Raw genomic sequence first — 14,165 nt, forward strand, 5'->3', positions numbered from 1 at the left:
CTGAACCCAACCCCAAAATAATACCCATCAGTACACATCTGGCTTCCAATTCGACTGTCCTCCCTTTGTCTCTTTAATATCTTGGAAAAAAATCTGTCTAAAATACAGTAATGCGGTCTGTATAACCTGCCACTTTTACCCTCACAGAACCATTTCTTTCGCCCATCACCGTAGAACGCACCAATGATGCCGCATTTCTCAATACCCAGCGAATCTGTTCCCATGTGGCTCAGTGGTGAAGAATCCACTTGCCAGGTCAGGAGATGCAAGAGAGGCGAGTTCAATCCCTGCGGAAGGAAGATTCCCCTGGAGGAGCAACTGGCAACCCACTCCAGTATTCCTGCCTGGAAAAATGCCATGGACAAGAGGAGCCCGACAGGCTACAGTCCATGGGGCCGCTAAGAGTTTGGACGTGACTGAGCGCCATGAATCCCTTGAGAATGTAGTTCAAAGGCAGACTCCATTCACAACATTGGGGATGAACCCTGAGCTTCTGCATGTCTCACAAGTTGCCAAGTTTCCAGGGCAACCACTCACTGAAACCACTCACTGTAGCCAGCCCACATTCCCATCACACCTGTAACTACTCGCTGTAAGGAGTCAAGCAATGAAAGACAGTGCGTCCAGAAGGAGAGTCTGGGAACACTGTCCTCAAAAGGCAACTTGGGGCATCTTCAGGAATCCACCTGTAACAGTTTTAGTCGGATCAATTAAAACTTTTGGAAAGCTTCACATTAAAATGTAAATATTCTCATATTACAGTAGAAACAGTACTAAAAAAAAAATCAGAAAACAGGCAAAAGACTTGAGTAGGCATTTTTCAAAGAAGACATACAGGTGGCCAATACACACATGAAAAGATGCTTCAACATCACTAATTATGAGAGAAGTGCAAACCCAACCTGCAAATCATCATCACCTCACACTGGCTGGAACGACCATCATCAAGAAATCTATAAACAAGAAACGCTGAAGAGAGTGTGGAGAGAAGGGAACTCTCTTACATGCTGGTGGGAATGCAAACTGGTGCAGCCACTATAGAGAACAGCACAGAAGTTCCTTAAAAAACCAGAATGCAGAGCTACCGTATGATCCAACGACCCCACTCCTGGGCACACAGCCGGAGAAAAATACGGCTCAAAAAAAGATACAGGCACCCCAATGTACAGGGCTTCCCTCATAGCTCAGTTGGAAAAGTTTCCGCCCGAGGAGACCCTGGTTCGATTCCTGGATCGGGAAGATCTGCTGGAAAAGGGATAGGCTACCCACTCCAGTCTTCTTGGGCTTGCCTGGTGACTCAGCTGCTAAAGAATCCGCCTGCAATGAAGGAGACCTGGGTTCGATTCCTGGGTTGGGAAGATCCCCTGGAGAAGGGAAAGGCTACCCAGTCCAGTGTTCTGGCCTGGAGAATTCCATGGACTGTATAGTCCATGAGGTCACAAAGAGTCAGACATGACTGAGAGGCTTTCACTTTTCCTTTCCCCAGTGTACAGCAGAATTATTTACAATAGGCAGGACATGGAAGCAACCTAAACATCCATCAACAGGGTAATAGATAAAGAAGATGTGGTACGTATATATACAACGGACTATTACACAGCCATAAGAAAGAACAAGATAATGCCATTTGTAGTGATGTGGATGAACCTAGAGATGATCATACTGAGTGAAGTAGGTCAGCTAGACAAAGACAAATATCGTATGACATCACCTATACATAGAAAGGAGATGTATAAATATACAGTGGAATATTACTCAGCCATTAAAAAGAAATCATCTCATTTCCGTCAGGGGAGCCATTGACTGAAACGGCCCTCCCTGGCCAGGCATGATAATAACCACTCGCAGGAGTCATCTTACCACAGCAGGTCCTAGTACAGAATGCAGAACTAAGAAAGTACCACCAACTGGAAGGATTCATGAAAGATGAAAAGGAGAGAGGAGACGTCAGGCCATAGGTGCTACTCACCTCCCAGAGTTGGGGTGAGTGAAATGAAAGTCGCTCAGTCCGACTCTTTGCGACTCCATGGACTCTACAGTCTGTGGAATTCTCCAGGCCAAATACTGGAGTGGGTAGCCTTTCCCTTCTCCAGGGGGTCTTCCCAACCCAGGGATTGAACCCAGGTCCCCTGCATTGCAGGCAGATTCTTTACCAGCTGAGCCACCAGGGAAGCCCAAGAATACTGGAGTGGGTAGCCCATCCCTTCTCCAGGGGATCTTCCTGACCCAGGAATCAAACCAGGGTCTCCTGCATTGTAGGCCGATTCTTTACTAACTGAGCTATGAGGGAAGCCCCATGGTTTGGGGCATAGCCAGCTGAACGATGGATGGGAAAGCCCCTGGATATAACATTACAGAGACAAATGACGTCACATGTGTCTAAGTGGCTACACTGGCATCCACCTTGGCTGAGCGATGCAGGCACCCCCAGGAAGGACCCTGAGTCAGAACAACTGGCCGAAGACAACCAGGAAAGGAATCCCATCACCATTAAACCTGAGACTGTGAGCCACGCGGCAGAGCAGTCCTCCTGGGTTCCCGCACCCTCCTGCCCTCCTCCCGAGGGGTCCCCTTGCCAATCAAGTCTCTTGCTTGGTCAGCACAGGTGTCTCCTGGGACAATTCATTTCCAAGTGTTACATGTGAGCCCCCTCTCAAGCCCTGGAAGGGGTCCCCCTTCCTGCAAAAGGGTGATGCCCAGTGTCAGACCGCAATTAGAAAGGCAAGGATTGTGGGAGAGGAGTTGGGGGAGAATGGATACATGTGTATGTATGACTCAGGCTCTTCACTGTTCAGCTGAAACTATCCCAACACTATGAATCGGCTGCACCCCAGTGCAAAATGCAAAGGTACAGAAATGCAAGGACCTAAAGCTTCATTCCTCGAAGACCAGCTGGGTTTTCCGCCCACAAGTTGTGACTTGAGTGTGAAGACTAGAACCCTGTCTTTGTGTTTTGCTCTCTTCTGACTCTTTGACTTGATGCTATTTGTTTGCTGCGTCCGTCTCTACAGAACTGGCCCTTGTCCGCAGCCATACCACCCTGAACACGCCCCATCTCGTCTGATCTCAGAAGCTAAGCAGGGTCGGGCCTGGTCGGTACCTGGATGAGAGAACCAGCTCTCACTGCCGGTCTGTCTCTGTGATGTCACTTCCGGGGCCTTTCCCATTCGCATTCTAAGTGGACCTGTCTGCTGAATTCAACACAGAGGACTGCTGGTACAATGGAAATGCACAACTCTGGCTTCAGGGGAGGAAGCGATTCTTTTTCACAGCAGTACTCCTGTGCAAATCTCAATTTTATTCTTTATAAAAAGCCAGTAATAAAAAATATTTCAGTATTTACTTCTTTCCATACTGTATGAGCCTCAGGGCAAAACCTATGGGTTCCAGCAAAAGCAATTCCAAGACAGAAGTTTATATTAAGAAAAGCTTACCTTAGGAAAAAGAGAAAAAAAAAATTATACAATTGATGAACCTTTAGCCAGACTTATAAAGAAAAAAAGGGAAAGGGCCCTAATCAATAAAATTAGAAATGAAAAGTATTCCTGACACCACAGAAATATAAAGGACCATAAGATACTACTACAAGGAACTGTATGTCAATAAAATGGACACTGAAAAGAAATGGACAAATTCTTAGAAAGGTATAATCTTCCAAGACTGAACCAGGAAGACACAGAAGATATGAACAGACCAATTACAAGAACTGAAACTGAATCTGTAATTTAAAAACTCCCAACAAACAGAAGTCCAGGACCAGATGGCTTCACAGGTGAATTCTATCAAACACCTATAGAAGAGTTAACAGCTATCCTTGCGAAACTCTTCCAGAACATTGCAGAGGAAAAAATACTTCATACTCACTCTATGAGGCCCCCATCACGTTGATATCAAGATCAGATAAAAATATCACATAGGAAAAAAATTACAGGCCAATATCACTTACCAATAGAGGCAAAAGTCCTCAAAAAAAAAAAAAAAAAAAACCAGCAAACTGAATCCAAGAGTAAATTAAAAGGGTCTAACACAAATATCAAGTGGGATTTATCCCAGGGATGCAAGGATTTTTTCAATATTCACCAATCAACACGATACACATTAACAAACTGAAGAATAAAAACTACGATCATCTCAATAAAAGCAGAAAAGTCTTTTGATAAAATTCAACATGCATTTATGATAAAATTCTCCAGAAAGTTTATGATAACAGTTCCTCCAGAAAGGAAATCTACCTCAAAATAATAAAAGCCATGTATGATAAACCCATGAAGGAGGCAGAGCACCAAATAATTGATGCTTTTGAACTGTGGTGCTGGAGAAGACTCTTGAGAGTCCCTTGGACAGCAAGGAGATCCAACCAGTCCGTTCTGAAGGAGATCAGCCCTGAATATTCATTGGAAGAACTGATGCTGAAGTTGAAACTCCAATACTTTGGCCACCTGATGCGAAGAGCCAACTCATTGGAAAAGGCTGTGGTGCTGGGAAAGACAGGTATACCCTGGTGGCTCAGACAGTGAAGAATCTGCCTGCAATGCAGGAGACGTGAGTTTGATCTCTGATTAGGAAGATCCCCTGGAGAAGGAAATGGCAACCCACTCCAGTACCCTTGCCTAGAGAATCCCATGGACAGAGGAGCCTGGTGGGCGGCAGTCCATGGGGTGGCAAAGAGTCAGGCACAACCGAGCAAGTAACACTTTCAGTTTTTCCGGGAAAGACTGAGGGCAGCAGGAGAAGTGGGTGATAGAGGATGAGATGGTCGGATGGCATCACTGACTCAACGGACACGAGTTTCGGCAAACTCTGAGAGGTAGTGAAGTGCAGGGAAGCCTGGCGTGCTGCGCTGCATGGTGTCACAGAGAGTCGGACACGACTTAGCAACTGCACAAAAACAGAGAATGCTGACATCACACTCAAAACTGAAAGCATTTTTCTCTAAAATCAGGAACGAGGTAAGGATGTCCACTGTCACCAACATTACTCATCAGAGTTTTGGGAGTCCTAGCCACAACAACTAGAGGAAAAAATAAACTAAAAAGGACTCCAGATTAGAAAAGCAGAAATCAAACTGTCACTGGTTGCAGATGACATGATACTACACAAAGAAAATCCTGACGCCGCTACCAGAAAACTGCTAGAGATCAGCAATGAATTTGGTAAAGTTGCAGGATACAAAATTAAAACACAGACATGTGCTCCTTTTCTATACACTAAGAACGAAAAATGAGAAAAAGTAATGAAGGAAACATTCCTATGGACCATATCAAAAAGAATAAAACATCTAGCAATAAGCCTACATAAGGAAGCAAAATACATGTACTCTGAAAACTTTAAGGTACTGATGGAAGAAATGAAACACAAACAGATGGAAAGATATATCATGCTCTTGAATTGGAAAAAGCAAATTGGCAAAATCACTATACTACCCACAGCAATGGACAGATTCAATGTAATCCCTTTTGAATTACCTATGGCAGTGTTGACAGTACTAGAACAAAAAAAAATTTTTTTTAATTTCTATGGAAACACAAAAGATCCCAAATAACCAAAGCAATCTTGAGAAAGGAGAACAGAGTTGGGGAAATAAGGTCAAAAATATAAGTAAAAAATAAAGTGGCTCTCCCTATAAAAAAACAAAGCAAAACATAAAAAATACTTATCCTGTCTTAGCTGTCATTGAGCATGTATTCTGCCAGATGAATGCTACCATCCATTTGTCACACTCTGAAAACAAAAATATGGAGCATGTGGTCAGAGACTGTACAATGTGTGCATTAAACTATACCTGACATGGTGTGTAATCTCATCTCAGAAGGTGAACACGTCATTATTGCATGTGTCCTGAATATTTGTAAGAGGTTGTACATCTTTTTTGCTACAGTGAATGTACTGTTCCACTGCTGACATAAAAGCACTAATACTTTTCAGATATTATTCAAGCATTTCTAATGAATTCTTTAACTTCTTGTAATACTCTTTCAGTTGATTATTTTGGGTTTTCAGGAATAGATCATTCGCTGGTTCGTCAACTATTTAGCATATATGCATAATGCTAGAGACAACTTATAAATGATAATCAGTTCAGTTCATTCGCTCAGCCGTGTGTGACTCTTTGTGACCCCATGGACCGCAGCACGCCAGGCCTCCCTGTCCATCACCAACTCCTGGAGTTTACCCAAACTCACGTCCATTGAGTCGGTGATGCCATCCAATCACCTTATCCTCTGTCGTCCCTTCTCCTCCTGCCTTCAATCTTTCCCAGCATCAGGGTCTTTTCCAATGAGTAGGCTCTTCACATCAGGTGGCCAAAGTTGTAGCTTTAGCATCAGTCCTTCCAATGAATATTCAGGACTGATTTCCTTTAGGATGGACTGGTTGGATCTCCTTGCAGTCCAAGGGACTCTCAAGAGTCTTCTCCAACACCACAGTTCAAAAGCATCAATTCCTTGGCACTCAGGTTTCTTTATAGTCCAACACTCATATCCATACATGACTACTGGAAAAACCATAGCTTTGACTAGATGGACCTTTGTTGGCAAAGTAATGTCTCTGCTTTTTAATATGCTGTCTAGATCGGTCGTAACTTTTCTTCCAAGGAGCAAGCGTCTTTTAATTTCATGGCTGCAATCACCATCTGCAGTGATTTTTGGAGCCCCCAAAAATAAAGTCTGCCACTGTTTTTCCCCACTATTTGCCATGAAGTGATGGGACCAGATGCCATGATCTTAGTTTTCTGAATGTTGAGTGTCAAGCCATTTTTTTCACTCTCCTCTTTCACTTTCATCAAGAGGCTCTTTGGTTCTTATTCATTTTCTGCCATAAATGATAATCGTTTTGCTATATTTTACATATATATTTGCTATATATGTCTTCAGGTTTTATTTATCTTTGCTGCTGTATTTTCTAGAGGTTCCAAAACTTGACAGAGATGCCAGGGTTACTTGCTACACTCCTGCTTTTATGTAATGCCTTTCATATTTTATTAATAGGCACAGGCTTGTCATTCAAAAACATCATTTTTTGAATGATTTTTTTTTTACTCAAACCTCTTTTTATTCCAAATTGAGTGTCCCTTATTTAAATAATCTAGCATGCATATTGAAAGTTATCAAATTAATGCATCAGGCAATTTCTTATCTCTTTGGCAATTTGCATGGTGACTTAGAATTCTACTGAACTGTCAGAATCCAATTATTAAATGATGGACAGACAGACATCAGAACCAGGTAGGCAACAAGGAGAGCATATATGTATTAGATAACCAGAATCACAGAGATGAAGATAGAAATAAGTACTTGTAGGTATAAATGGTGGAGAAGGCAATGGCACCCACTCCAGTACTCTTGCCTGGAAAATCCCATGGATGGAGGAGCCTGGTGGGCTGCAGTCCATGGGGTCGAGAAGAGTCAGACACAACTGAGCGACTTCACTTTCCCTTTTCACTTTCATGCATTGGAGAAGGAAATGGCAACCCACTCCAGTGTTCTTGCCTGGAGAATCCCAGGGATGGCCGAGCCTGGTGGGCTGCGGTCTATGGGGTCGCACAGAGTCGGACACGACTGAAGCGACTTAGCAGCAGCAGCAGCAGCTATAAATGGTGTTATGCCAATACATACATAAATGTCCAAATCCCCTAGGTCTATTCACTGAGAGGACCCAGGAGCAGCATCACATCAGTAAGACTTACTGTGATGATATGTCTTGTTTGTACGTCCTATAAAGATAAATATCGTTTTCTACTAGAAGTAAATACAACTTTTACAGAAACAGTTGATTCCAGAGCTGGGGCAGAGAAGGTATAAGAAAAGCCTGGAAAGTACTGTTCCAGAAAGCAAACAACTGCTCAAAGAGTGATGAGTATCTATCTACAGGACACAGGATCCTAACAGCCAAGATCTGCAAACAACCTAAATGCCCATCGACAGACGGATGGATAAAGAAGAGGTGGTACATGTATACAATGGAATACTACTCGGCCATTAAAAAGAAGGAAGTAACGCAATCTGCAGCAACATGGATGCAAGTAGAGACAATCCTACTAAGTCAGGTAAGTCAGAGAAACCCAAACACCACGGGACATTGCTTATATGTGGAGTCTAAAATGCGGCACAGATGAGCCTACCTACAAAATAGAAACATACTCAGATACAGAGAACAGACTTGTGATTGCCAACGGGGAGGGGGGAGGGAGGGTTTCTGAATCTGGGATTGGTAGATGCAACCTATGACGTCAAGATTGGATAAGAGACAAGGTCCTACTGACTAGCACAGGTATATTGAATACCCTGAGGGAAACCATAACAGCAAGGAATTAAAAGAATGTCTATATGTTAATAACTGAAGAAAAGGGTGTGTGTGTGTGTGTGTGTGTGTGCGTGCGTGGATATATGTATGTACACATAACATACAGGTATATAATGGAATATTACTCAGCCATGAAAAGGAATGAAATTTACAGAGACATGGATGGATCTAGGGTCTCATACAGAGTGAAGGAAGTCAGAAAGAGAAAAACAAATGTTGTATATTAACACCTATGTGTGGAATCTACAAAAAGGGTATGAAGTGAAGTGAAGTGAAGTTGCTCAGTCATGTCCGGCTCTTTGCGACCCCGTGGACTGTAGCCTACTTTGCTCCTCCGTCCGTGGGATCTTCCAGGCAAGAGTACTGGGGTGGGTTGCCATTTCCTTCTCCAGAGTATCTTCCTGACCCAGGGGTTGAGCCCAGGTCTCCCGCACTGTAGGCAGATGCTTTACCCTCTGAGCCACCAGGGAAGTGCAAAAATGGTATAGATGATCTTATTTGCAAAACAGAAATAGAGACAGAGACATGAAGAGACATATGGACACCAAGGAGAAAGGGGTGGTGGTGGGATGACCTGGGGGGTCAGCATTGACATCTGTTCATTATTAACACTACATATAAAACAGATAACTAATGAGAACCTACTTTATCACTCAGGGAATTCTACTCAGTGCTCTGTGGTGACCTAAATGGGAAGGAAATCCAAAAAAGAGGGGATATAGATATATATCTATGGATAGCTGATTCACTTTGTTGTACAGTAAAAAAGTAACACGATATTGGGAAGCAACTATGCTTCAATAAAAATTCATTTTAAAATGTAAAAGTATAATTAATTTTTAAAGTGGGCAGAAGATGGGAGTGGACATGTCTCCAAAGAAGACACGCTGACCGTACTGTTAGTTATTAGACAAATGAAAATCAAAACTAAAAAGAGGTATCACCTCACACCAGTCAGAATGGCCATATTCAAAACATCTCTAAGTGTCAAATGCTGGCGAGGGTGTGGAGAAAAGGGAACACTCCTACACTGTTTCTGGGAATGCAAGTTCGTACGGCCATTGTGAAGAACACTATGGAGGTTCCTTCAAAGATTAAACAGAGCAAGCATATGATCCAGCAATCCCACTCCTGGGCATGTACTGGAGAGAACCATAATTCAAAAAGATACATGTACCCCAATATTCATGGCAGCACTATTTACAACACCCAAGACAGAGAGACAACCCAAGCGTCCATCGACAGATGAATGGATAAGATGAGGTAATACATGTCCAGTGGAATATTACACAGCCATAAAAAATAATGAAATAATGCCATTTGTAGCAACATAGATGGAACGAGACATGAACATACTAACTGAAGTACGGCAGACACAGACAAATATCACAGGATCATCACTTAGAATATGAAAGAAATGATACACAAGAACTTACATCCTAACAGAAATAGATTCACAGACACAGGCAACAAGCTTATGGTTATCAAAGGGGGAAGAGAGAGAGAGAAATCAGGAGTTTGCGACTGGCATATACACTTCCTCTAGCTCAAACGGTAAAGAATCCGCCTGTGATTCAGGAGACAAGGGTTCGATCCCTGGGTTGGGAAGTTCCTCTGAAGAAGGGCATGGCAACCCAGTCCAGTATTCTTGCCTGGACTGAGCGACTTCACTTTCACTTTTCACTTTCATGCATTGGAGAAGGGAATGGCAATCTACGCCAGTATTCTTGCCTGGAGAATCCCATGGACAGAGAAGCTTGGCGGGCTGCAGTTCATGGGGTCGCGAAGAGTCTTGACTCGACTGAGCGACTTCACTTTCACTTTTCACTTTCATGCGCTGGAGAAGGGAATGGCAATCTACTCCAGTATTCTTGCCTGGAGAATTCCATGGACAGAGAAGCTTGGCGGGCTGCAGTCTATGGTGTCGCAAAGAGTTGGACACGACTGAGCGACTAACACACACACATAGATAAAATGGACAATCAACCAGGACCTACTGAATAGCACAGGGAACTATATTCAATATTCTGTAACAAGTTATAAAATAATTGCAAAAAAGGTATGTACATATACATGTAAGAGTGAAGCACTTTACCATGTACTTGAAACTAATACAATATTATAAACCAACTACACTTTGGTAAAAAATGAAATATAAAGATTAGACGTCCCTGGCGGTCCAGTGATTATGATTCCATGCTTCCAATGCAAGGGGCATGCGTTTTATCTCCGGTTGGGGAATTAAGATCCTACGTTCTGAGTGTTGCAGCCCCCCAAAAAATAAAGACATAAAAAATAAAGTGGCTCTTCCTATTAAAAAAGAAGTTAAAAAAACACAGAAAGAAGGAAATAGCCTTTCTTGGTGGTCATTGAGCGTTTATTCTGCCCGATCAACAATGCCACACTTGTCACATTGTGAAAATAAAATAATTGAGCATGTGACCAGACTGTGTACAATGTGTGGCTTAATACGACTTTATACCACACAGGGTACAATCTTCCCCTCTCGGAAGATTATAGGTCATTATTGCACCAGCAGGCAAATGGGAATGCTTTTCACGTATGTCTTCCGCATTTTAAATACGTCATGCGTCTTTTGCTACGGTGAATGTATTGCTCAGCTTTTCAACTTCTGCTGGTACAAAAGTACTATCGATTTTCATATATTATTATACCATTTTTGATGAAATCTTTTCCTTCTCATAACACTTTTTCAGGTGATTGTCTTGGGCTTCCTGGCGTAGCATTACTCACGACTCCTCAACCACTGAGCATCTGTGGTCTTGTAGCTGACGTGCGTGCTGCTGGACACAACTAAAGATAATGGCTTTGTTTTTCCCCCACCACATTCCTTCAGATTTATGTTTCCTTCTGTGTTTTCTACGGCTGCCAAAACCACTGGCATAGGAGCAGAGATGCCAGACTTACTTGGTCTTATTCCTGATTAAATGGAATGTCTTTCACACTTAATTACTGGGAATCGGCTTGTCATTCAAAAGTCATTGATTTTTTTTTAATGATTTTTTTATTTAAACCTCTTTTTATTCTAAGCTGAATGTCACTATTTTATTAATCTAGCATACCTATTCAAAGTTATCAAATTAATGCATCAGACAGTTCTTTAATGTTCTTTTTGGCAATTTGTATAGTGACTTAATTTAGAATTTTATTCAACTATCAGAATCCAGTTATTGAACAATGGACTGGTACCCCAACCAAGTAGATAAGCAAGGAGAGCTTATATATATTACATAAAAAGATACAGAAATGAATATAGAAATAAATATTCATAGATGTAAATGTTGGTATGCCCAGGCACATGTACGTAAATGTCCAGATTCCATAGCTCTGTTCATTGAGAAGCCCTGGGAGTGGCATCATGCCAATAATACTGTGATTTTGCTGATCGATTTTGTTTATACTTGTGCTATGCTCAGACAGCAGTGTCTGACTCTTCTGTGACCCTGTGGAATGTAGCCCGCCAGGCTCCTCTGTCCATGGGATTTCCCAGGCAAGAATACTGGAGCGGGTTGCCATTTCCTCCTCTGGGGGATCTTTCCGTTCCAGGGATCAAACCTGCGTCTCTTATGTCTCCTGCATTGGCAGATGGGCTCTTCACCACTAGCACCACCGGGGAAGCCCTTGTTTATCCATACCATGAATATAAATAACATCTTCTACTAGAAGGAATTGCAACTTTTGGAGACATAGCTGATTCCAGAGAAGGTACCAGATAAGCCTCAAGATTACTGTCCCAGAAAGCAAGGAATTGCTCAGAGTGACAAGGATCTGTCAAAAGGACAGAGCATCACAACAGCCAAGACAAAGAAACCATCTAAATGTCCATCAACTGGCTGAATGGATAAAAAAGATATGGCACATACATACGATGGAATACTACTCAGCCATGAAAAAGAAAGAAATAATGCCATTTGCAGCCACACGGATGCAACTAGACAGTATCGTACTGGGTGAAGTAAGTTGAACTGCTCAGAAAGAGAATGACTAATGCCATATTATAGCACTTCAGTTCAGTTCAGTCGCTCAGTCGTGTCCGACTCTTTGCGACGCCATGGACTGCAGCACACCAGGCCTCCCTGTCCATCACCAACTCCCAGAGCTTGCTCAAACTCGTGTCCATGGAGTCAGTGATGCCATCCAACCATCTCATCCTCTGCCGCCCCCTTTTCCTCCTGCCTTCAATCTTTCCCAGCATCAGGGTCTTTTCCAATGAATCGGTTCTTCGCATCAGGTGGCCAGAGTATTGGAGTTTCAGCTTCAGCATCAGTCCTTCCTATGAATATTCAGGACTGATTTCCTTTAGGATCACTTACATGTGGAATTTGAACTTTGGCACGGACGCACCTATATACAAAATGGAAACAGACTCACAGAGAACAGACTTCATGGTTATGTGGAGGGGCGAGGATTGGGAGTTTGGGGTTGGCAGATGAAAACTATTATAGATAGTTTTATATATATGTGTGTGTGTATATATATATATGGCTATACATAGGATGGATGACCAACAACCTCCTACTAATATATAATATCCTGTGATGAACCATAATGGAAAGGAATATTAAAAAAGAGAATGTCTATATGTGTGTAAGTGAGTCACGTTACAGCAGAGATTGGTACCACACTGTAAACTATACTTCAATTACAAAAAAAAAAGAACACAGGGATCAGCTGACACAGGCTCCCACTGACCAAACTGAGGAAAATTCAAGCATCCAAATACATGATGATTGTAACAGATTATAATTCATTAAACAGAAGAGGAAGCTACGAGTCCGTATAGGTATAAGCAAATGAAAATCTTAGTAGAGACCATGATATCGACATGGTCTTTGTCCATGAATCGTTGACCACATGATTCACAGTCTTTACCAAGATTTTCATTTGTTTATACCTGTACAGACCCACAGCTTCCTCTTCAATTTAATGGGTTAAAATAACTTGGTACTTATAGAAGGGAACAGCGTAACTTCATACGGAAGAACCTGGCAGACACTGCTTTTAACCAAGGATGAGTCAGTTCTCATCTGCTTAGATGCACTAAGAAGCTAGCAGCACATCTGCGATTTCCCCGCCAGTCCTGAGAACACAGCAGATGAAAAGCAAATGAGGGAAAGCCTATAAAACAACTGTGGAGGGTTGAATAGTAGTACCCCTCCAGTATTCGTGTCCACCCAGCCTCTCAGAACGTGACCTTCTTTGGAACCAGCTCTTTGCAGATACAAGTCATTAAAAAAAATGTCAAGATGGGATTATTCCACATTGAGGGTGAGTCCTTAGTCCAATCAGGGCTTCACTAGTGGCTCAGACAGTAAAGAATCTGCCTGACAGTGCAGGAGACTCTGGTTTGATCCCTGGGTCAGGAAGATGCCCTGGAGGAGGGCATAGCAACCCACTCCAGGATTCTTGCCTGGAGAATCCCATGGACAGAGGAGTCTGGCGAGCTACAATCCATGGGGTCGCAGAGAGCCGGACATGGCTGGACAACAGCACGCTCACACACTAAGTCCCATGACTGGTGTCCCTACGGGGATGTAAGAGGACAGAGAAACACAGAGGGAAGATGCTCCCATGAAGACAAAGACAGAGTGATGCTTTCACAAGCCAGCAAATGCCCAGGAGTGCCAGCAACCACGAGGAGGTGGGGGTGAGACCCTGGAGTTCAGTTGTCTCCGAGTTCTTGCCAACGCCTTGATTTCTGCTCTTCTGCTCTCCTCAATTGTCAAAGACCCATTCTGTGCTTTTTTCAAGCTACCCAGTTTATGGCACTTATTGCAGCGACCCTAGGAAACTAACACGACCCACAGTCTTCCAAACTCCCAGGTCCATGAAGTCAGAAAAAA

The 14,165-nt window shown here is 42.8% G+C and overlaps 1 protein-coding gene across 4 annotated transcripts in view; it reads right to left on the bottom strand.

The window, feature by feature from the left end:
• Positions 1 to 14,165, bottom strand: part of PNPLA4 (patatin-like phospholipase domain containing 4) — a 127,464-nt gene that overhangs the window by 48,576 nt on the left and 64,723 nt on the right. The window contains exon 8 of one of the 4 annotated variants that reach the window (XM_010829901.1): positions 4,580 to 5,721. The exons of the other annotated variants lie outside the window; for them this stretch is intronic. Within the exon in view, the coding sequence (XP_010828203.1) occupies positions 5,701 to 5,721 (21 nt within the window). The 3' untranslated portion in view covers positions 4,580 to 5,700. Of the gene's footprint in view, positions 1 to 4,579; positions 5,722 to 14,165 lie in introns of those variants that run through there. 4 annotated transcript variants of the gene reach the window in all.

This window comes from Bison bison, unplaced genomic scaffold, assembly GCF_000754665.1.
Source record: "Bison bison bison isolate TAMUID 2011002044 unplaced genomic scaffold, Bison_UMD1.0 scf7180017864512, whole genome shotgun sequence".
Lineage (NCBI taxonomy): Eukaryota > Metazoa > Chordata > Mammalia > Artiodactyla > Bovidae > Bison > Bison bison.